We start from the raw sequence: 24632 nt of genomic DNA on the forward strand, positions 1-24632 counted from the left end.
CTCGAGACAGTAAATGTACATTTGAAGGAGTTTAAAAAACTTTTATACCTCTTGTGAAAGGCTCTGAACTATACTTACGTTATATTATCAGTATTATCATTATTGCTATGCTTATTTTTGATGTTGCTGAAGTAGCATTTCAGCAGTGTTTTAGCACTGACTACATATATTTACTGTATATGTTTTGAATTTTTTTGTTTTGTTTACAGTATTATGACTTTACCTTTTTAAACTGCATAAGTGAGCTTTATCTGATTAAAGTAATTCTGTATTAAGCCAAAGTTACAGACATTTGATAGCAATCAGATATTGAATTTATTAATTGCAGTTGTGCTTTTTCATGTTATTGCTCCCCTGCAAATAAATTCATACCACATGACCTCTTCAACTGATTGTCTCTAGCTGCCATCTTTACCATGTCATCTTTGGGTTCACCTCAACAAGTCCTAAGTTATGAGCACAGGTGCAAACCCCCACGTAAGGTAAAAACAAAGGACAACAGTACATTACAGTAAGGTAATGGGGAATTTGCCCTCTTGCCAAGAGTGAGATGAGAAAATTGCTAATAGGGGAGAGAGGGGGCAATTGTAACAATTTTTGCTTTTGATGTCATAACTCAAAAACCCTAAATTAATGGGTGTTTTTTATGTAGGTAACTATACTAACAAACTATACTAATTATATGTGTTCTACTTGTTAACAGTCATCATAATATTGATTGAAATGATAGAATTCAAATGTTTCATCTTTCCTCACATGCAGAGCCGATTCTAGCTTCACATAAAATACTTTCATATAAATACCAAGGATCACAATAAGCTCCCAAGAGTATAGATATTTTTAAAACAATTTAGTTGAAACCAAGGAAGCAATTGAATGAAATATTCATAGGAGCAAACTCTAGTGTGCGGACATGTTTGTTTTGGGGTTTTTTTCATTTGTTTTTCTTTCCAGAAGCATTCCTGTTCCCATACGTAGTCCATTTGTAGTTAGAGTAGTAGGTAAACAGTCCTTGTGAAAAGCAAAAGAAACAGAATGCATTGGCCGAAATGCAATGTTGGAACCCATAAACTAGCCTCTGACGACCATTTAACTTTTTATTAACTTTTTGAAATGTATTTATTTGCTTTAATATGCAGATATCTGTTTATAGAGATACGGCAAACTAAACAAGACATGAAAAAGGGATGGCTTGGCCTGGCTACCTGTTGACTACACCAGAACCCTCAAAATACTGGCCCCCATAGGCTTATCGTCTTCAGACCAATACCCAGTGTTTTTGTTTGTGTTTTCTCCTGTACACAATGGCCTCACATCAGTAAAACAGTTTAATTCCCAATTACGTAGATGTCTTGTGCTGACAAACAATGACCTCACAAGTAAATACATTCTTAAACCAAGGTCGATCATTTCTCAGTAACTGCTAAAATAACAAATCTCTGTAATACACATTAAATGTCATCTTGTTTTGTGTTTTGTTTGGGAGCAAATGTTTTTGCTGTCATGGTGACAGCCGCTCTGTCCTCCTCTCCTCAGTTCTCTCTTTGTTATTAACTTTAATTTGATGCATTTATAATCATTGTGGCGACAGGAGGCAGTCATCATATTGAGGTGTTGGTGCTTATTGTCTGCTGGATGGAGTCAAAATTTAAACTGTAATGGGGAAACACGGGGTCAAAGTGATTGTTAATAATAGATGTTCAAATCAAAGTCTTTGTCCTTGAATTTATGTCGCTTGATCTCCTTTCAGTTGTACTAAATTTATTTAGTTTGTATGACTTGATCTTAACTCACTTGTACTTAAACATTGAGTTAAACCAAAGGATTTAATATTAATTGAATTGACATCAATTTTGACAAGAAAACTTTTTTGCTGAATCATTCTAAATTTATCTCCACTTGTCTTCTTAAATTCAGTCAACTTAAAATTTTAAGGCATCCCGGCCATTAAAGTTTTTAAAGTTGAGGCTACTAGTTTCCTCAATAACGATGAAACACTTGCTGTTGTGCAGGCTTGCAGGAGATTGGCATGCAAATGGCATAAATTAAATCTGGTATTTTTCAAGCTTTATGGCACGAGTATGCATTAAATTTCATGTGTGCTCTTTCTGCCGCCAAAGCAGCATTTTTCTCACGCTTAAAGGAACATTTCACCCATAAAATGGTGTTTTGTAAATCAATTGGTCATGCTGTGTTACACTGAATTTATGAGAAAACGTCTTGTTCACACATGCCTCCACGGAAAACAGACAACATATGGGGCTATATGGACCAGGGAGTGCAAAACTATATGAAAACTCGCTTATACAAATTCTCACACATCTGGGATTATGGGTCTACAATGTTTTAAATTGTCAACTGATGTGGATAGCTGTTCTCTAGGAGATTATCTTCTCTCGCTCTCTCTCTCTCTCTCTCTCTGTGTGTGTGTGTGTGTGTGTGTGTGTGTGTGTGTGTGTGTGTGCACGTGTGTTTCTGTCGCCTATTTTTGTAAATTATGTATTTTAGTTTTGCTTCTTGTGTGTTTGTATAATCTGCCCTCTTTCCAAACTCCATGATGGTCTTTGGCACAAGTTCTATGTGTTTGACAACACCTGAAAGCCCCTTGAGACAAATACCTGATTTTGGACTTTATAAATTATAATGGTGGGACTTGAAATCGTAAATTGTACAAACACCAGAAAGCTGGGAAAATGCTCACACTTCTTTTCCAGTTTTATTATAGGTTCATATAGTTATGTATTTGCACATTCTGCACATCTTTTTTGTTTTCAGGGAAGTCTGCCTTCTTGTATTATGTGTTGGCTCCAGACCAGCATGCAGCTCTTTAGCCCATTGCTAGCGGCTCCCTGTGGCTTTCCAATTTTAAAAAAATATTGCCAGATCTAAAATGTGCGTCATAGGCATACGTCGCAAAACTGTCAGTAGCACTGGCTGGTCCCTTAAAAGTGTAGAGGAGAATTGAGACTTTAACCGTGCTTGGGTGGGTTTGTTGTATTCGCCACAAACACTGCTGGCTTATTTGGTCTGCGGCGAAAAATTATTGAGAAAAATTAGTGAAGGACAGATCCAGAATCAGCACACTGCGTTTGCTGAGAAGTACTGCTTGTGTCACAAACTACACGATTACGTGTTTCATTTGCTGGGATAGAAGAAGGTCATGTGATGACAGTTACTGTGTCTTGAGACTGAGATATGGATCAAATATAGGATTGCAAAAACTGTCTAGTAATTCCTAAAATATTGCTCTAAATTTAAGAAAGAAAAAGGTATGCAAATGTTGCTGCAACTTTTTCATTTGTGGGTCAGGTCTCGGTTGCTGTTGGGAGTTTGCAGTCAGGCTTGTCAGCCAGAGAGACTTTTCTTGGTTAGTTTTAGGAAAGAGGTAGTGACTTGTGTTAAAATGAATAGATTAAGCCTCAAAGGCAAACCTTTCCCGTGTGGTCAATCAAAGCTCCTCCTTTATTTCAAATCCACAATAAACTGTGCTTTATGAAGTGGCTAGGTGACTAGAGGAGACATTGTTTGGCTTTAGCAGTTGAGAAGCAAGACAGGGTAACTTAACTACAAGTTTGGGAGCTGTAATCCAACTCTGAAAATGAGCTGAACAATGTCAACATATCAAATCCATCCTGTAAAAGTTAACACCCAGAGTATAAGGACTTGGAAGAGAACCATCTGAATCTGTTAAGTGTGCCAAAGTGTGTGCATCTTGGTGTTGTCCCCTCAAATGAATGGGGAGAAACTCCAAAATGCTCTGTTTTAAGCTGACTGGCAAACAAAGTGAAATTTGCTTCTGTTTTTTCTAAAGCAAAGGGAGTAGGCTGATGGCTTTTCCAATTTTCATTCCTTACACACTGATGTGTGACCCTGATATTGACCCTGAAAACAATTTTCTTCAACATTCTCAAAAATTACATTTATTACACAGACGATCAGTTCAACATTAAGATCAAGCCAGATCATAAAATATAAATTATTCACTTTCACAGTAGTAATCTCAATGCAAACTTCCAAAACATCAGAGAATATTTGTATTAAATGATGAAAACATTTAATGTAATATCTGAGACTTGGCTCAACCTTTGAGTTTGTAAATTTGAAGCTGAATGGATGCTACTAACTTATTTGAAGAGGAAGAACAAAAAGTGAGGGCATATGTAGATAAAAGCTTCAATTATATAGTAGTGGAAAGTGTGTTAACTGTTGATGCTGTGCTGAAATGTATCACCACAGAAATTTGTATTGAGGAAAAAAAGGAAATGTAATTAACTGTGTATGTAGAGCACCTGGATCTAACACAGAAATATTTACGAACAGTACAGTGGAGGACATTTTTGTCAAGACATATCAAAAAGTTAGGTTCATTTGTGGTGACTTCAATACCTGTTAAAACCAGTATAAAATGACTGGAGTTTATTGATACACTGTATAATAGCTGGTGAGCACTTGTTGAATCACATCACTCTGTGCCACTTTAAGAGATAATATATTTTCAAATTTTGTTGAGGGCAATACAATGAGCAGGATATTAATGACATCCTTGACTATTTCCATTTTTGTAGTTCATGGCAGTAATTACAAGACAGACTATAACCTATAAATACAGAAGAATCCATGAATATATTTAGAAATAAATTATTAACACAACTGGAAAATAAATATGAAGTTGTCAACAAATAAAATGTATTATTTTGAAAAAAAACATTGATTTAAAAAAGGGTCCAATAAAACATCACAGCAGAGAACAAAATTATACTAAAAATCTATGGATCACAAAACGACTGCAAAAACGCCTCCACAAAGTAAATGTAGAGAATTCATAAGACATAGAATTTTAGATGCAGAAAAATCATTCTGAAAAAAAAGTTGACTAATATTATGAGAATTTGTAAAAAGAAATAAAATACTTAAATAATAGAGGGAAACAAAAACAGTATTAATGGCAAGTGACTTGTGTTAAAATCTAATGTAAACCATTTATTCCTTATTTAGAAGGTAAGAAGGTTTTTTTAAACAGAAATATGCATGTATGTGTATATATATATCTGTATATGATAGATAGATATATATATATATAGATAGATAGATAGATAGATAGATAGATAGATAGATAGATAGATAGATAGATAGATAGATAGATAGATAGATAGATAGATAGATAGATAGATAGATAAAAATAAAGCCATTGGGGCGACCACCTCTAGCTCAACTGCTAGTGTGTGCAACATATGGCTGAGGCTTCTGCAGCGGCCTGGGTTTGAGTCCAGCCTGTGGCCCTTTGCTGCGTGTCATTCCCCCTTCTCTGTCCCACCTTTCCTATCACTCTCAGACTATCCTACCAATAAAGGGAAAATGCCCCAAAAAATAATCTTAAAAAAAAAGAAAAGAAAAAAAAAACATAAATAATCTGGATCATGTAGTTAATGGTTTTAATAAAATTGTTGTAAGTCTTGAACTAAGCTACCAGAAGCAATCAATGACCCAGAAACAAGAGGAGGGGAAGCTGTTAATAACTAGTAAATATTAGTATTTCTGCAATGCTTGAATGGGACAGTGTGGCAACACTGTTTGATATGTGAGTGCACTATCAGGACCTGTAGTATGATCAATATGAGTATTGCCTGCTTTAAAGTGGAAACTGATATATTTTCTTTTTAATGTAAATGCAAAAGAGAACTGGACCCAGCACGAAGCCTTGGGGTACCCCACGGTGAGCACCTGTTGTAGTAATGTGCTAATGTGGAACCAAATGCAGCAAGATGTTGTTTTTGTATCATATACTCACTGCAGGTAACCTTCCTTTAGGTTCAGGGAGTTTAAATATGTGCTCCAGACAACGCCTTCAATGTATTCATATGGGAAAAATACATTTAGAAATATGTGTAGTTGATGTATGCTGACAGTTTTGGTTGGAATTCAGGGATAATAGCTGCCAAAGACTCAAGAGGAAATATGAAGCAATACTTCTAACATATAACAGACCAAGTACACATTTTTTCATATGAAACATAAAATTAAATCTAAATGCTTTTGCTAACCTGTCCACAGGCGACTGAAATATAATTGGAAGTCCTTGTGATTTTAATCGCTGCTAAATCCTACTTTACAATAGCACTAGAGTCCTTTTGGCTTTGTTTATGTTATATCCCTTTCAAGGTCTGTAAACTACCCAGTAAATCATATGGATTATTGTATTGTTCAGTGGTCTTTAGTTTGTCAAAAAAACTCACTCCATTTAACCCAGGAGTATTTCTCTGCTCTGATCTCCAGCAATAACGCAATTCTAGCATCCTGTTTAGGCAGGCTGTTCTTATGCACAGGGGTAAAGAAGAAAGTAAAGACCAAAAGTCTGGGTAAGAAGGCAGGTTGTAGTGGTGGATGGGTCAAATAAACACAGCACTTTCCTCAGGAGACTGGTGTTCGGAATCGTGTGAAACCAAATTAACTCTGAGTTAAGTGCAAAACATCATTTGTGGGGCTCTTTGTCAGATGTATGAGCCATTATGTGCAGTTTTTTAAGATATTATACAAACTGTTGTTGTATGAGAACTGTTGGTTGACAACTATTGACTGTGTTATTGGTGCCCCTCAGAACAGAAAGTATGCTTCTCCTGAACTCTGCAACCAGTTTTAAACCCATTTTAAAGTTGAGGTCAGATCCATCAGACTGACATTCAATGGCAGACAATCTTCTTCCATGAAAATAATCAGCAATGCATAACCCTTTCCCTGCCCTTTGGACATTTAACCAACTTTTTGATGTATGTACAGGACTGTTTTTTTGTAAACGCTACATAAACAACAACAGCAACAATAATAATAAGAAGAAGAAGAAAAACAATATTATTAACAGCAGCAATAATAATCATAAAAAGAATAATTATTATTTTTCTTATTATAACTGGTGACTTTGTTTTGCCACTCAGTGCTGGAAGTGGCTAGTGTCATAAAATTATGTCAATGCATACCTTCTATAATAGGCTATAGCAGCACAATGTGTAGCCTCAAGAACAAATATAGGGTCTGCTGCTCTAACTAAAATCAAGTATTTACTGCGTGGTTGTAGTGCTGGATAGAATATAATGTACATATGTTCATGTCTTTATGTCCACCACATATTGGCTACAGATGACTTTTATGTTCATGTCTGGGACTTTGAGAAACACTTTCGTAAGAGTCTGGTCTGGTGAAACTTCTCCAAATGTCTTTTTCATTTGTTTTATACATTTGCCCTTTTAATGTCATCATAACCATGTCACAGTCATTAATCGTAAATAATTTAAGTGTTTGCATTTGTGGGCGCTTGCTCCTAAATTCTTCTTATATATCCAAAACATGCTGGTTGTAAGTATAAGTTATTGTTTGTTTGTTTTTTTAACATTTTAATAAGGATTTTGTTAAAAGTACAGTAAACATGATACTATCAGGTTTATGTCCACCTTATATTATGTTTATATGTTATGTACTGTGATGAAGGCAGTGTTGATCTATCATGAAGTGCTTGTAAACGGAGGTTTAATGAGACTGAAGTTACCTTACATTTGTAGAAATCACTCAAATTATTGAGGAACCCAGGTCTAATGAGTTTTAATACTAAGAATCCGGGGAACTTATATTCATGCACATTTAAGAGTTTAGGCGTCAGAGGACGCATTTAAAACTTGGCCTAACAGCACTCAAGGAAAGGTCATCATAGATGAAGTCACTGATGACGATGACTGATGAAAGCCATTTATTCTAATTTGTCTATTTTAGTTGGTCTTAAATTTATCTTTTAATTTTTCTTTTATTCTGTCTTGATCCTGTTAAATTCTGTTATTAGTAATGTTATTTCCATGTTTATTACTTATATTCTTTGAATGGTAATTACTCTTATTGGTATGGGTTGTTAGGGTTATTTTTGTTTTGTAATCATTTCTTTCTTTTGTCTGACATCAATTATGCATTATTGTTTGGCTCTTATAGTTATGTTGACTCCCACTTGCTTCTGCTTTGCCTTGTTTGTCAAAGCACTTTGTAAACTCTGTTTTTAAGGGTGATATAATAAATAAAGTTATTATCATTATTATTATTATTGGTGTTTAGAGTATGCAGGTCACAGAAAAACATAAGATGGAGGATGAGGAGTAGATCAGAATGCTGGTTAGCCCAAGATCAGCAACCCATGTTGTATGAAGTATGAAAAAATGGAATTGAATGGTGAAGTTTAACACAAAAGTTGAGTTGAAGTTTGTCATATCTGGAAAACCTCTTCTGTCTTCTCACTTTTCTTCATATGAAATGCTTGACCAGAGAATGTTCTTAGAGGTGGCCTGCAACAGGCTCATAAACTGCACTCAACATGGAGTTTTTAATCAAGTTGTATTCGACTCTGAAAGCTTTATCTCATTAAATTTCATGTCATGTTGACATCTATGGTATGTTATATGTATTCATGTCTGCTTATTGTATTTTATGATGTTGGTTGTGTACAATTTTGGTTGTGTTGACTAATGATGCAAGCCAATCTGCCTCTCAGGGACAATAAAGCAATTCTAATCTGATCCGGTCTTTGATTTCAAACAGATGCGTTCGCTGACTTTATGTACCTTTGAAGTATATTTTGACTTCCTAAACTCTTAAGGTAATTAAAGAGTTCTTGTTTCATGCAATGCATCTATTATAATGGTTTTTCCATTTACAAAAACTTAAAAACATTATGACACATATAACCTTGAGCCGCGTGGACAACTACATCTAAAAATGACTGCAGATATGGAGAGCAGGTATTCAAAAGTGTACTTTGGCATCCTCTGCTGGTGTGCATGCACACACAAGCATACACAAACCTTTTAAATAAGTTGATAGTATTGTTTTCTCTGAGCCACCTGAACTAATATATTTTTAATATATTGTGTTTTGTGTTGGGAAAAAAATGAAAATGACAAATAAAAATGGCCTTTACTACCCTGTCTAGCATCTTTCAAGCCTCTCTTCAACATATTAGTCACTGACCATTTGCCTCCACAATTAAGTTATGGCTATCAGGGGCGTGGACAACACAGGGGCTTTGTCCCCTACACTTTTTCATCGTACACCTCCACTTTTTACAGTCCAAAAACTCATGTCATGTTAAATAAAAGGTGTTTTAGTTGGAATGGTGTTTGTATCTTAGAAGTTGTGGAAAATTGCATGGAGAAGTAGTGAAAAGTATGGCAATGAGCAACTTAGTAAGACATATTTGACAAATAACAAGAAATTAGTAGATTTAGAAAACTATTTATAAAGAGCAGGTATATAAATGTCCAGGGAAAAAATTTAAAGAATAATAATAAAAATTTCAGGTCATTTTCTTGTACATTTTTAATAATTCGTGCTAATTTGTGGGAATTTCTTCCATGTTTTTGAAAGATCTCAGGTCAGTTTGCTTAGGTTTCAATGGTTTAAATCATAAACAGACTGTCAGAATGAGTCCAGACTTTGTCTAAGCTGTCACACAAATGTGTTTGTCACACAGCCTGTGGGGGAGAATGAAAGGAAATGGAGTATGCTCTATAGTGTACGGCTTCTCTTCTATTCCTTCCAGTCTATAGTTTCATTCATTGCTCTCTACAGTAGGTTTGCTCTCAACAACACAAATCTCAGAAATTAACTCACATATAATAAGAACTTGGCCTGGAAAGAAAAGGCTCTACATCCTACAGAAACTTAGGAAGGCTAAATTTCAGAGCAAGGTCCCGGTTAACTTCTACAGAGGAGCAATAGAAAGCATACTGACTGGAAACATTACAAACTGGCATGGTTCGTACACGGCCCAGGACAAGAAGGCTCTAGAGCAGGTGATTAAAACTGCCCAGAACATCACTGGTTCCCATCTACAGAGCATTGGTGACCTTAGTGAAGTGAGGTGTCTGCGCAGAGCCCAAAGGATACTGAAATACAGCAGCCACTCCAGCCACAGTCCGTTCACCCTGCTGCCATGTGGAAAAAGATACAGACGTACCTGCTGCTGAACCACCAGACTACAGAGCAGCTTCTTTTCCCAGGCTGTGAGACACCTCAAATCCTCCTTCGACGCCAAAAGATGTAGCAGGTTTTAGGGTCCACTTTAATTTCATAAACCACATTTAAGAAAAATGAATGAATAAATCTGTAAGTGTATGTGGTATGTGGTCCATTATTTGCCAGACTTATGTAGGTATGAGCTTCACTGTAAACTATGGTGTTAAAACCTTAAACCTGTCACAGCTCTTTTTGAAAAAAAAAAAAAATTAATAGGCTGTTCAAGAAGTTGGAGCTGATTGATTGATTGATTGATTGATTGACTGAAATAGCCACAACAAAATACTAAGGTGAGCAACATTACTGAAGAAGTGACTAAAGAAATTATAAAATAAAAAAAAATAAAACAGAAGTCCACTGATATTGGAAAACAAAACCAGATTTCGCATGACATGCAGGAATGTTCACTTTGACAAGTAAACAAAAACTCTGTGCACTGTCAACAACTACACACATCATGAATATTTAAATTACACTTGTAGATGATGAGCATGGGAAAAGTGCATCAAATGGTCCGGTCTAACTGTCCATCTAGTGATCCGGGTATCGATGTTGTGCCAGAACAACATTACACTGAACATCCAGGGCACTGAATCAGAGGGCTAGCTCTTGTGTCCCGTGTTATTACACAGCAATATTTGGGGTGGCGCGCCTGTCGCCCGTGTGTTTTTCGCTGCTCCGAGGCTTCTGCACAGAGATGGCAAGAGAACCGTAGCAGACTGCGGGGCCTACACGGTTGGACATTTTACCGACAACCGTCACGTTAGGACCGCAGAGACGCGGAGAGTTGGAAAGGAGCGGAACAACGGACAGGGTAAAACTCAGCTGCTTATCTGACTCCAACCATTACGATAGACTTTGATGTAATATCAAAAACGAATTCCTTACAAGTCTGTCCTCCACATCCAACCAAACAGTTTGCCTAACGTTAGCTCTATGATGGCGGACAACTAGCAAAGCTGCTAAGTAACGTCAAATTCGTTAGCAAGCCGGCTAGCTAACTGGCTAGTTAAGTTTGTAACGTTAGCTTGCTAAACTAGCCCTGTCTGCCTCACTGCAAGTCGTACCGCTAACCGTGAAATATTTAACAAACACATTGTGTGTTTCATCTGGCAAGTCAGTCAGATGTCGCAACCGTAGTTAGAAGGATAGTCAGCTAGCGGTAAGCTAACGATAGTATTTCAAACATATAATGCTTAGACTGGGATTTATTTTGTCTTGCTAGCGGGCTAGCGTATTAATGGCTAGTTAGCTAGCTGACCATAGCTTTCGATGCAAGTGCTAGTGGCTATGACATGGCTACATGCCGTTAGCTAGCCTTATCTGACATATACTGTACATATGTGATATGTCTGGTGCAAATATAAGATTAGCAAACACTGACGCAGATGTAGAGGGATGCTGTCTGAAAGCTTTTGTCTGTAATGTTGCTTCTACTTTGTGAGCTAGCGTTAACGTTAGCATGTCAGTAGATCACTAAAAGTTAGCCAATGTTCGTTAACATTATCAGAGTTTGTGTGTGGTGATCAGTGTTTGAGTTTCAACAAGGTGTTATTATCGTTTGGCTTACAGATAGTTTGAAAGTGGGCCCAATATGGTCATTTATTACCCAATAATCTATGGTTTTGTTTACTGAACTTTGTTATCTCTTCAGCAAAAGGAACGATGGTTAGCCAACTTTTAAATGTATTGACATTGTTGTCTAGAAGGTGATTCTTTTGTCATGCACAATACAGGTAAACACAGGCCTGCCATGAGGCACACTGCAGTTTTATAAAGCACTAATTGAAATTATCAGTAGCGCCCCATCTCTAAATCCTGAACAATAACTATGTTACACTTGCTGTAACAATCCTTGACTGGCAAAGACAGATAATTTTAACCACGATGTGTCATATGGACTCAGCTAATGAGTCCAAGTTCTGATGGGAATCCCTATCAACAAAGGTTAGGCTTAGTTGTCCTCCATTTCCCTTTCTGTGGAAAGACTCAGTCTCAAAGAAAAAATGCAAGACATGACTGACTTGTATTAGTGGCTGATAAGGATTTTCTGTACAGTCTTAGATATTGTATTTCAGAACTGTACTGAGTGTCCTGCTTTCTCTCAGCTATATGTACAATGGTTTGACATCTCAGGCTGTCATTTACATTTTTTTTTGTGCCATATTGGGAAGGAATTGCTTACAAGAAGGTGTCACTTGAGCAGGAACTTTTACTGTCTGGCTCTGTAATATACTTGTTTGTGTTCTTTCTCAGCGTCTCTCTATCTCTGTCTCGCTGTGTCACACACACACTCACACACATTGACCTTTGGAGAGCAAGAAAACAGCTGTGGGGCAAGTAGGAGTTGTAGCCTGCCACCACTGTGTAAAGCTAGTATGTCATGCCACTGTAAAGAAAAGTTGTGTTACTTTAACAGCTTCTGATTGTGGTTGAGATAAGAGGGAGGTTAAAGATTGCTATTCACTTGACATTTTAACATTTTAACTGTATGCAGCGAGTTGAACAGCACAATTGCTGTCTGGGTATCTAGAATAAACTTCAATTTTCACAAATTTGGGGTGCCTGATGGTCAGTACACTGTTGCAGTGAAACCCTGTATGGTCGAACCTTTTGACAGGTATAAATGAAGCTTCTCCTGCCATCTGATGTTATGAATTAGTTTATAATGCACTTTATGCTCAAGGTTTATGTTTATTTTGATCTAAATAGAAAACTAAAACAACAAAACAAGATGACAGTATGTTATGGTTTAGACTTGTTTTCTGTTGCTGGGTTTATGACTTGTTTTTTTGCCCAGTTTTGTGGAGCTCAGTTGTGTGCTTGGAGGGGGGCTTCAGTCCTGTTCATGTAAGCGAACACCCCCCCCCCGACATCATCGTCTACCCAGATGTACTCTGGTGCAGGCTGCTCTAATACTGTGTATGTGGGCCTGAGGGTCCATGTTGGTATGTAAATTATCACGTGTGTAAAATTAGAGAACTTTAATTCTCCTCATATGAGCCCAGTTTCTAAGGTCTGTCAACAGCCTCTCCTAAAGAAGCATTGGTATTCATGCAGTCACACAAGCACATATGCACCACAATAAATTAAGTGCATTGTCTAACAGTAGGGCGCTAGCTGTTTTGCAAGCAAATCCAACCAAAATCCGACCAGCACATTAGACAGCATACAGAATCACTTCAGGATTAAACATTATTGTGCAAATTGCACTTATTAAGCCAGAGTTGTGCTTTTTGCAGTGGAGCATGTGATGATCCTACATATTTATGTTTGAGTCAATTGATATGATCCCTCAAGGGCAAACAGGCATTTTTGACATGAGATCATAGCCGAGATGGAAAGCCAAGGACCTTTTAGTGTAGACAAAGGCTGCAGCTAACAGTTACTTTCATTTTTAGATAAAACTGTACATTACTTTTGTGCATACTAGTATGTTAGATAACATGCTAGAAATTTATGAAAGTTATTGATGCTTTTGTCCACGAAAAGACCAGAACCCAAAGTAAAAGGAATATCAAAAAAATATATATAAATTTAGTACTTCTGTTAAAAAAACCCAGACATTTAATCGATGACTAGAATTGTTGACCGCTGGTTATCGTCTGTCACCCTAGTGTTTGCACTGTGTCCCACATCATTGGCACTATCGGCCCTTTTGGCTGTTTTTTCGGCCAGTTCAGCATATTGAATAGCCGGCCGGCAGGGACAGTGGAGCCCGTTGGTAAGAGAGATCACTCTGATTTGAAGTAGAACTCATTGCACAAGAAGAGAAACAGAAATCAAGAAAGTAAACAAACATCTTAAGCCAACAGGGCGTGAGATTGAAACACACTTGTTATAGTAGATTAGATTATGTTTTTAGCCACTGAGCTCTAAGCAGAAATGGTATGTAATTGTCTTACTGTTCGCTAGCGCACGGTAAATATTTGTGTTTTCAACATCAGGTTGTGTTGTAATTGGGTGAACTAGCTAACTAGCATTTTGTATCTGTCCTGTCACCCTTCTGGTTTTTCCTTTTTGAATGACGAATACAAACTACTGCTGCCTGCTGGTATAGTTATTACTGCTCACGCATGTGCAGAACATACGTGCTAGCTGGCCATTTGTAGCAGTCTTTGTGGTGTGTTCATGTGCAATGTTTTGGCCAAGACACTGGCCACATGAGGCAATGCAGTAAGTCAGCTTAAGCAGCCTTTTCCTTATGGAAAACCTTCAGAAGAATCGAGGTAGATCCTCATAGTTTCAGTCTTATTTCAACCTGGTATTATAAAGTCTAACTAGGAAATGAAAAAGGCTGGCCTGTCTAGTAAGTCATACTGCATACTTGAAAAAAATCTATTTCAGGCCATATACATTACGTAATGAAGCCATGAGTTGGTGAGCAGTTGATGATTTGCAAGCAGAACACTTGTAGAGTTTCTGATGACCATGTTCAGATAGTTCTTGTTTTTTTTTCTAGCTGACTGAGGCTGTATAATGCAGTGCATTTGAAAGTGTATCCTCTAAATTACTTAATGGATACTGTCTTGCAAGGACTTGTTGTGTATGACTAATGTGCTGACAGTGGTTAAGTGTCCAGAGGTCTTTCATACATCAATTTGTCACATCCCATCTCTGTACTTGGCTGTACAAGGCATTTGAGAGGAGGAGAGCGGACTGAGTGTCAACTTGCTTAGCCATCTGTCATGCATTATCAGACAAATGCGCAGAATACAGGAATTAACATGTCTGGATTTCTGATTTGGTAATTCTATTAATCAGTATTGCATCTAATATAACACTGATCAAATCCCTGTTTAGGGACATTGTGTCTTCATAATGGCACTCTAATTAATGTGTCTGCCTCTGGTAAATGTTGATTCTGTTTTTGTTGTCTTTTTTCAAAACATGTATTTTAATTCATAAGGCTCCTCGTGAAATTATGCCTCAGAGACTGCTTGTCCATACTCATGCTATAGGCAAATTTAATGACTTCCGTTGAGAAGCCCCAGGCTTATCTGCTTAATTAATATTTAGAAAACCATTAAGAATGGGCTCTAATGCAGTCTGGTTTTCTGACATTTTCTCAGTTGAGAAGTATTAGTAGTAGTTTATATTCTGCAAGCTGTCAACCATGTTTGCACCTGTTGACCCCAGTGTCAGTTCTTCCATGTAAGCAATACCAGGGGAATCTGGGGTCAGTCTATTGCCTGACTACTGACTGTTTTCATTTTTCATTTGTCATGAGGATCCTTGAGAATGATAGCAGATGACTGCTGGACTTTGTCCCATACCCATTATTTATCCCCCTTTTTTTTTTATTTTACAGCTTTCACCAACCTGCTCTGTATGATGTCAAGCTGTACCTCATCGTCAGGATTGGTTGTGTTGCTCAGTGACTGATTTCAATTCTTTGTGAGTCCCTCATTGCCCCCTCTCATAAAGCTATATAAAGTAAAGTTTAAACTTTTAAAAGGCTTATTAACCTAGCAGATCTCAAGTGAACTCAATTGCTCTGAACCTTTCATTAGTAAGATAGCAGAATTAACTTTGCTTGGCACTGCGCTGCTAACTTGGATAATTTTTGTCGCTATCTGCCCTGTAGCCTGCACACTGATCAGCTAATTCTGACCCTATCTTCTTAATAGGGTTCCTCCTAAGCTGCTTAAAGGCTCCCTGCTCCAACTTGCGGTCCATGTTGTTCGATCAACTAGCCAATGTGTCAACCTGGTGCTGTAATCATTTAATCATATCAAAAAAGCTTGGTGCTAATTAGAAGCTTGGTACTAGATCAGGAAACAGTGGGTGTAGTGACTTCTGTAGCTGAGACAATTAATGGGCTTGTTGTCTTGTTTTGTTCTTCTGGTTGCTGTGGAGGAGGAAAGCATGCCTGAACGTTGGGAATTAGGGTGGTTTTATTGTCACTGCTGACAAATGACGTAAGACAGTTTCCAAAGAAAGCCATATTTGGTTTTGATTGAAAGTAGTCCTAAGAACAGTTGAACACAGAAAGCTTAATTTTACTAACTACAAATTTTATACATCTTAAAGAACCTTTTTTTCAACACATGCAGCTTATTTTGCAGTTTGACACAGATTTTGCAGATATTAACATTACTGTAAAATATAGTATAATGTAGTATCATGATATTTGTACTGTAACATAAATGAAAGTAATGATTTAGGGGGACTTTGATGGTCTGGTGATAAATTATTTGTTTTTTTCCAGTGTTTGTTTCCCTCTCACCAGCACATTTGTATTTGCCCATTTGATGTTACAATTTAAAAGTAAACTTTATTGATATTCAACCAGGTCTGTGTCACTGCAGTGTGTGTGCAGATGAACAGTGTTAAGGCACCTACTGTGCTGCTGGCTCCCAGAGCCTCCTGCCCGTCAGCTAGCCAAAGTCTTTCAGGTGGTGCGTATGATGCGTTTCCTGTCATCAGATTTTTGCTCATGCAATGGATGGGGATTTCCTGATGCTGCTAGCACAGGGGGGAACCAAACATTTGTCTCTGCACACATTTCCCCGCAAAAATACATATTGCACCGTATTATATTATATTATATTATATTATATTATATTATACACTATTGTTACAGAACTATGGTATTAATATTAGGAAAGGTGGAGAAGAAAGAATGTTCTTCCTCCTGAAATATGTGGAGCAATGTTAAATGTCTTAAGAGCTTTACAGACCTACAGCAGAAAATGGTACATTGCAGTTTGAGTGATCAGGCAGGTTTTAAACGGGTTCAGTTTAACCCAGCTATCAAACTCATTGGCTGAAGAGTAAAAACAAAGCTGACCCCCCTTCAACTGTTCATTACGTGGAATTGTGCTACACATTGCAAAAACTCTGTGTGTATTTAATAGGTCAAAGAAGAACCCGGAAATGGAAACTCGCATGTTATGGGATTGCTTTATGAATACTGAAGGGGAAATTGCAGGAATGGGGATAGGTATCACGATTTGTTGGATTGTGTTTACAGCACAGCAGAGTGCTCACAACTGAAGTTGACTTTTACAACAGACAGCAGTGACACAGTAGAATGTAAACACTGCAGTTTGAAGTGCCCTAGAAGTCAGATTTTTGCTGTGAGCGGAGAAGTCAGCTCCGAAGAACACAGGTTTGTGGTTGACCATGGCTAAAAGAAGAATCACACAGTTTATGTTGTGATTGGTGATCAGTTGAAGTGAGTGCAAGTTGAAGTTGTGGAACTATAGATTGCACCACTCTTTCCAATGTTATTGTGTAACAGTGAAAATGCAAAGTAACAGGAGCTTTTCACAGAATGTCTCATTTATTTTTCCATGTCAGTATGTGTGAAACAATTGCTTCTTTGAGATGTATAGACAAAAAAAAATTGCTTAATTTGTGTTTAATCAGAGGTCAGACTTTAAACTGCTTCAGTTTGCACCAGCTGTGTTTAACCTTGTTCTAAAAATGAGCTCTTTTCTGTTTCAGAGGAACCATGGGACACGGAGTGGGCTGAACCAGACGTTCTAGCAGCACACACCAATTGTGAGTACAGATCGTGTTTTCAGCATTATTTTTCTGTAGAAACAATTACAACAATAGGTAAATAAAGTAATATTACACTTAACATAGGTAAACATAAGAGCTGATACCATGACCTCAAACCACAACAAAATGTTCAGAATACATGGAAGCAGCTTTAACAACTTTTCAGCTCTATTTTATTGGAAGCCTGCCAAGTTCACCTGTGTCTCATTTGTGACTTTACAGGGTGCTTTGGGGTTTGATTACTTCATTTGTCTGTGTGTGTGGTTTTGAAGGTTTCCCACTGTGGTGTATGACATGGCCACGGCCTCATCTAGAGCAGAGTCTAGCCATAACCACAGAGGAACGTCAGAGCTCCATGCCATTGGTGAGTTCAAACACTGTAGGCTATAAAGTATGGGAGTGGTAGGGTGGCCTCAGGGTCTAGATCCTGTCACTAACTCACAGAGCTCACATAAGCCCCTTTTACACCGCCTGTTCAAAGTGGTAATGCTGCGCTGTTATTCTGCATCGCTGTTCTGTGTAAAAGGTCTGATCGTGGAATGGGGTGACAAATACCCCTTTTTCACCCAAAAAATAGCATGTGTACATTTATATATCTCTTACTTATTTGGTCTCTCTGTCAAACTCACAGCAGACTAATTTGGATCGATGTTTTAGCGCTGCTTAGGAGGAGATGGACAATAATTAGTGGCAGCACGTCATTGCATCTTGCTGGTTAAGGAGCTGAAATTAGCGTGTTCAAGTGGGTGTTGTGTCTTCATCAATGGCGATCGAAGCCGGTGACAAATACCCACAACCACTGCAGAGTCATTTGACCCAGGTGTGATTGCCTATTGTACGCTTCTCCATTGCATCACAAAGCCAGATGTTAGCAGGTGTAAGTGTTTTTATCATGCAGTTGGAATGAGGCTAGAATTGTCTTGCCTTCAGTACAGGAGTGGAGGTAGTAACAGCGCTGAATCAACATCTGTGAAAGTGATAGCTGGCAGGACAGGACGGGTGTGACGTTTTGACAACATGTAATGTGTGCAACCTGCTGACAGGATAAAAAGCAGCAAACAGTTTGCAGCGAATTGAAAGAAGTACAGCAGCAGAAAATGTCTGCAAATTGGGGAGACAATAAAATCCAGCAGCTCCTTATCCTCAGAGCAGAGGGCGAAATCAACCACCATGTAACAGGGATGGTAAAGGATTGTTATTACGTTATACCGTTGTTATTGTGTAGAAAGCAGTGCTGACACATATATAACATGTCACACTAGAGGCTGACGCTTTTGTGTTACACGTCACGCCTCTTTTTCTTCTGTAACGCCTGCATACTAATTAAAATAACCCACTGGAGTGGCACTATACTTGCATTACCCGTTTCATGTTTGAAAAAGCAAAGCTGGCATAATGAAGGTTCTTCTTCGCAGCTCTATTGCTACATTTCTGTGATAAAAGAATTATTTTGTCTATGTATGTATGCCTGAATATCTGAATCAGTATGTCAACTTTATGCTAAAAATGTAAAATGTTGAAGGAAAAAAAAATCATTGGTCTCATCACTGCCTTTATATACCCACCGCTAGTTTCCTGTGCCAAAATCAAGAGGAAGAAGAGCCTTTTTGGGACTGCCATTTATGTGGAGGTGACAGCGGAGGGGGAGTCGCGCCGCACAGCGAAGTCTCACAGCTCCTCCAGTCCTAAATGGGATGAGAGGCTCACTCTGTAAGAAGCAACAATTTTCCTCCTCTGTGTATCTGACAGCTTGTGTGTGTGTGTGTGTGTGTGTGTGTGTGTGAGAGAGAGAGTGAGATAGCATGTTATATAAACAAGTTCATGTTCACAGCGCGCTTCATAAATGAGTGCCAGGGGACTACTCATGAATCCCCAGTCACTTTATTATTTGGAGAAGATAAAAAGAGAGGCAGACTTCGAAGATTTTTGAGTTCCCCCTCAACAAAATGTTCCTAGAAAGCGCCTATGCTTATCTCCAAGTGGCCCATGCTCATATAAAAAGCTGATATGGGACAAAGATGGAGCTGTCCTTTTTTCTAGGTCTTTTTAGTAAGCTGACTTTGGTGCAGGAATTTGGGACCTATGTCTGTCTCACAGTATATAACATTTATAACAAGCATAAGGTTGATGGATCATCTGATAATTCTTTGAATAAGGAAAAATGCTATATGACAACACACAGAGCTCTTTGAATCATTTAATGTTTTTTTAGCTCTCTGGCCTTCAAATCGCCCAGCTAAATGCCGGAGACATGTCATTGCAAATGCTAAATGTGTTGAATGGTTAATTATTGCAAACAAGATAGATTGGTGCTGCCTTTGTGATCGTTGGTTTGCACCATAGATGTTCTGCAAGCTGTTATGACTCCTACACATGGCGTTAAGGCTGTAATCCTGCATATTTCTCTTTAGGCTGATGTGCTCAACCGTGAATACAATGACTGTGCTGTGTAGAGTTCCTTTTGTGTAAGCAGGGAAAACACAAGGAAGCAGCACTATTTGAGCTGAGTACATTAGTCAGTCAGCCTGCAGCGAGGACCAGATTGTTTTAGGCGGAGCAGAAAAGAAGCATCTAAATAACAATTGTTTTGTTTGCTGAGGAGGTTGTGATTGGTGATTTTTTTTTTTTTTAATGTGCATACTTCACCACATGTCTTTGTCCTCCACATTCCAGTGTAGGGCTGGGTATCATTCAAAACTTTTCCATACGGTTACCTTGACTTTAAATACTTTTTTGATATCAATTTTATAAAATCCATTTTATCAAAGAGAAAATTACACATTACAGTACAAATCTCAAGGTTTTTTTTTTCCAGCTCTCTGGCATTTTTATACACTCAAAGCAGTTTTACAACATAAAAATTAACAAGTTTGCCATAACTTGAGGTTATCTAATATTATATGGGTCCCAGTTTATGTCACTGTACCCATTACAGAAATGTTGATTTCAGTAAACAACTTAAGTAAACAACCATGTACAAGTTGGCTACATTTTTTTGTTGAATTCTAAATGTTATCTGCTAAAATCCACATTCAAAACGCTGTCTTCAGTGGTCTTGGATTAGGAATCCCTTGGTTGATATTTTTAAAGAAACTCTGTAACAGTTTGGACTTAAATGTTGAGAGGAAGATGACTGCAGTCCATTCTTCTTTTTGCAATCCAACACTTAGCAACCTTCTGCTCTTCAATTTATTCCATACACGTTCAAGTGTCTCATCCAATTCGTCATGTTGACGGTCTTGGCAACAATTTCCCTTTTGCATATATTTCGTTGCATGCTATTGGCATTGAGCGTGATAAAATGGATCCAAATTTCGATCACAATTTTACAGCTATGCACATTTAAGTCAAGCCTCTCAAAATACAACACATCCATGAACCCCATCTCTTGGTGTAATGTTGTGTTTTTCCTGCATGCCTCTACCATGTGTAACCCTGGACAACAAATCGCCAGCATCATTTTATCATGGTTTAAGTATGCTCCATGCTCACCCGTGGAGTGAATAATTGATCTCTTGATCCGTCACAGTTGATCAGATCACAAAGGTAACTTTTAGACACAGCAAAATAAACAGTTAAATTTAATTTTCAATGCACCTGATGTTCTGCTGCTCCGTCTCTCCCACAAGTGTGCTTTTAATAACCCAGCGGTTTGTATATCCCAATTGTGCTCTTAATGAACTGCCCAGCTCCAAAAATCTATTTGTGGCGGAGGATAATTTGGTTGTGGCAGCCTGCCACAAATAAATGAACGTGAGGGAAACCCTGCAAATAATGAGGCATTCTTCAATACACAATAGTATAGAAGCAGTTAAGTATCACAGTACCAAGCCCTACTCAAATGTATTCACTAGTCCCAAACGTTTGTAGAATTCTCACAGAGATTAAGCTTCCCGTGATTAGGAAACATTTAGTCAATCCACCCAGAATTAAAAAAAAACAACAAATGTACAACTGATTGAGTACACAGCTACTAAAGAAATATTTTAAAAATATTTATAGCGTGATTAACAAGTCTGTGCTTTAGCAGAGCTATTTTCTCCTGTCCATTTGTGAGATTTGAGTTAAATGTTTTAAAACTGATATGTGTTTTGTGTGTTTGTGTGCTCCTGATTTTTTTAGGAATGTAACACCGCACGCACAGGTGGATTTCAAAGTATGGAGTCACCACACCCTGAAGGCAGACGGTCTGCTGGGCAAAGCCACATTGGACCTAATTCAAGCCCTGGAGCAGCATGACAGGAAATGTATGATTAAGCCACATCAAACATACAGAACAATAATACAAGGTCGAGGGTGGGATGTGTTTGTTATTTATCAGATGCAGTTGGAACACAGTTACTGCAACACATAACAGCAGACTTGTGACTTTATTTAGTCTGACATCAGTGTCATGTATTCTGAACTTTTTCTTTTTTTTTGTTAAATATAAAGCCTTATCATCTCTGGTCATCTCTCGATTTATAAAGGGGATTGTTAAAGTTTGTGCTAATCAGCACCACTTTGTGATCACCGTTTGTTGTTGAGGTATACTGATATCCCACATTGCAGATCAATGTGTCTTTTCTCTAATGTTTGCATTATGAATTCGGCATGTCTATAAAAGTGGTTTGCTTTTTGTTTTCTTTGATGGAACTCCTTTGTAACTCCTCCCACACCATCCCTGTTTTGGCTCTGCAGTGGAGAATGTGAAGGAGGTGCTGAAACTGAGCGTGGAGCAGAAGGGAGTTCAGGTTCCCGCAGGGGAGCTGACGGTCTACCTAGATGGCTTGACTGTCACTGACCAGGAGGAACTGGCACCGCTTACCAACGGCAGTGCGGCAAACGGCACAAGTGAGCTGAGTATTTATACATTAGGGGTGGGTGATAGTCGGGTTGCCAAGTTTACTGGTGAGTGACGATCACAGATACACGTACTGGAGACACTTATGCAGTAACGATACAATTATGCAGTTTCCCACAGAAAGTCCTATGCAACTTTTTATTGTTATATTCATTGCACAAATATGCAATATGAGACAACATAAAAAGACCCATTTGCTCCCCTGCCTCTCTCCACTGGAGGTACCTCCTCAGCTGTGACCACTTCCTCCCCGTGTCTTGCATTTGACACCACGACTGCATGAAGAGGCTGAGCTGTTCTCCTCTCTGTCTCCACACGTCTCTCAACTGCAGTCCACATCCTCCACCACCACGTCATCTACAACCTGAATATTAATACCTGACCGTTTGAAATTAAGCAGTTTGAGTAATTAAAAAATATTGTGCAAACTGTTCCTCTCTCATGTCACAGATGTGTCCCACAGCCACATTTTCTTTGCTGATTCATTGTGAAACAACTCTCTTCAGGCTATTGAATGCTGAAAATGCAGAAAATCAAAACTATTGAGAAAACTTAAACCGTAAATGATATGACGAGAGGTTGTATTTATTTTTAGACGTGTGACTGTTTAGACTCGCACTATGAACAGTTAAGGTTCACTTTTACTGAGCTTGGCTTCTGCTGCGCCGTCTGTGCTCAGAGTACGCTCTGCGCTCCAAGAGTGTGGTGCAGTTCATAACTGAAAGGGAAATATATTACAATAGTGTTCCTAATGAACAGTCCAGCCCTAAAAATAGAAAATCTATTGTGGTGGGCCACCACAAATAAATGAATGCATGGGGAATCTTGTTATGCATAACATCTGTAGGCTAACATTGTTTTTTCCATTTCATTCCAGAAGTCCAACAGAATGGTGATGCCATCCATGAAAATGGAGACGACTCTTCTTCTTCCTCAAGGGCTGCCAACAGGTAAACTTACTCAACAAATCAGCTATTTGTAATCAGTTTACATCACATCACATATTTTATAAGGAAGAAGATTCTGTTCACTTCACTTTTCCTAAAATGGTCTTTGACCTGGTTAGATCAACTCATGGAAAATAAGGAGAGTGCTAATCCTCAAGTAAAGGAATGCTAACATACTGCAAAGAATTATGTGTTTGCATGGTTTCTCCACAGTGCACTCTGTAAGAACACATGCAGGCTAATTTACATGACCATTTATACTCATTCTATTGACTTGCACTAGCTCAAGTAAAAAAGGTTTGGATATGTGTATATATACTCCTCAGAGAGGTCTGTGTTTTGTCCGTCTGTCTTGCGTTTTCTCAACCGTGGCTATCCGCTTCTCCTGCTTTAAGTTGTAGTGCTGCCCCAGTGATGCCAGTCTCTATTGTTTGTCACACGGCAAAAGTGCCCTTCGGTGAGGCTTCCTGGGCTTTTATGGGAAAGCCACAAAGGAAGCACGTCTGCTCATCTCAACAGACGGGAGGTTGGTGGGGGGGTTGAGTGGGTTGTGGCTGCCTGGCTCCTCTCTGCATTGCAGTTACCGAGAAGACTGCAAGACACAAACAGGGGCATATTTAAAACTTGGTAGTGTTTCCCTTCCCTGGGAGTTCCCAAAATGTTGGAGTACTCAGTCAGATAGAAAAAGTAGCCGAGCAGAGGGGTATTTGTGTTTGCAAGACAAACTTTTGCCTTGTCATTGTTACCTAAATAATGAAATCGTAAACATGTGTTTATGAAAGCAAGATATATATATAAAACATATATACACACATTTCAATTAATTCAAACATAAAGCAGAAGATTATTAAGGAAGCTGTAAACATTTAAAAAAGAAAATAAAAAGAAAAGCAACATGGTTTGCAAGAGTTTAAACTACTATGCAGTGTCTGCTTCTGATTAGCCGGAAAATGTTAGATAGAATTGTGGATGTATTTATTTAGTGTTGCTTTTTTTTTTTCTTCAAAAAATCATGCTGGTTTCAGTCTGAGCTCAGTTTTAGCTTTTCTGCATCGTTCCCAAAATGTGACTTCACTTGCAGCTTATAAAATTAGAGGTGAATTATCGACTATTTTGTTGGTAGCAGATTCAAGGGGAACTTTCTGCTCTGCTTCTTTCCAGTTGTGTTTCTCTTTGTCTCTTAACTTGTCCTTCATGGTCTTACATCTCTGTTATGCCTGCAGATTAACTGGCAGTCTACGCTCCATTGCCTCTCTTCTCTTCCTGTTCCACCTACTTCCCTTTAT

General features: G+C 38.2%; 1 protein-coding gene across 2 annotated transcripts in view; it reads left to right on the forward strand.

Annotated features, from left to right (window-relative positions):
• Positions 1-10621: 10621 nt before the first annotated feature.
• The window catches only part of LOC121960869 (NEDD4-like E3 ubiquitin-protein ligase WWP1), a 33070-nt gene continuing 19059 nt past the window's right edge, over positions 10622-24632 (forward strand). Inside the window, exons 1-8 of one of the 2 annotated variants that reach the window (XM_042510754.1) lie at positions 10622-10858; positions 15356-15441; positions 17497-17553; positions 17829-17920; positions 19128-19266; positions 21679-21803; positions 22237-22389; positions 23277-23349. In XM_042510754.1, coding sequence (XP_042366688.1) covers positions 17851-17920; positions 19128-19266; positions 21679-21803; positions 22237-22389; positions 23277-23349 — 560 coding nt within the window. In that variant the 5' untranslated portion in view covers positions 10622-10858; positions 15356-15441; positions 17497-17553; positions 17829-17850. The remainder of the gene's footprint in view (positions 10859-15355; positions 15442-17496; positions 17554-17828; positions 17921-19127; positions 19267-21678; positions 21804-22236; positions 22390-23276; positions 23350-24632) is intronic. The other variant, XM_042510753.1, reaches the window with a different exon arrangement.

Source organism: Plectropomus leopardus, chromosome 21 (assembly GCF_008729295.1).
Source record: "Plectropomus leopardus isolate mb chromosome 21, YSFRI_Pleo_2.0, whole genome shotgun sequence".
NCBI lineage: Eukaryota > Metazoa > Chordata > Actinopteri > Perciformes > Serranidae > Plectropomus > Plectropomus leopardus.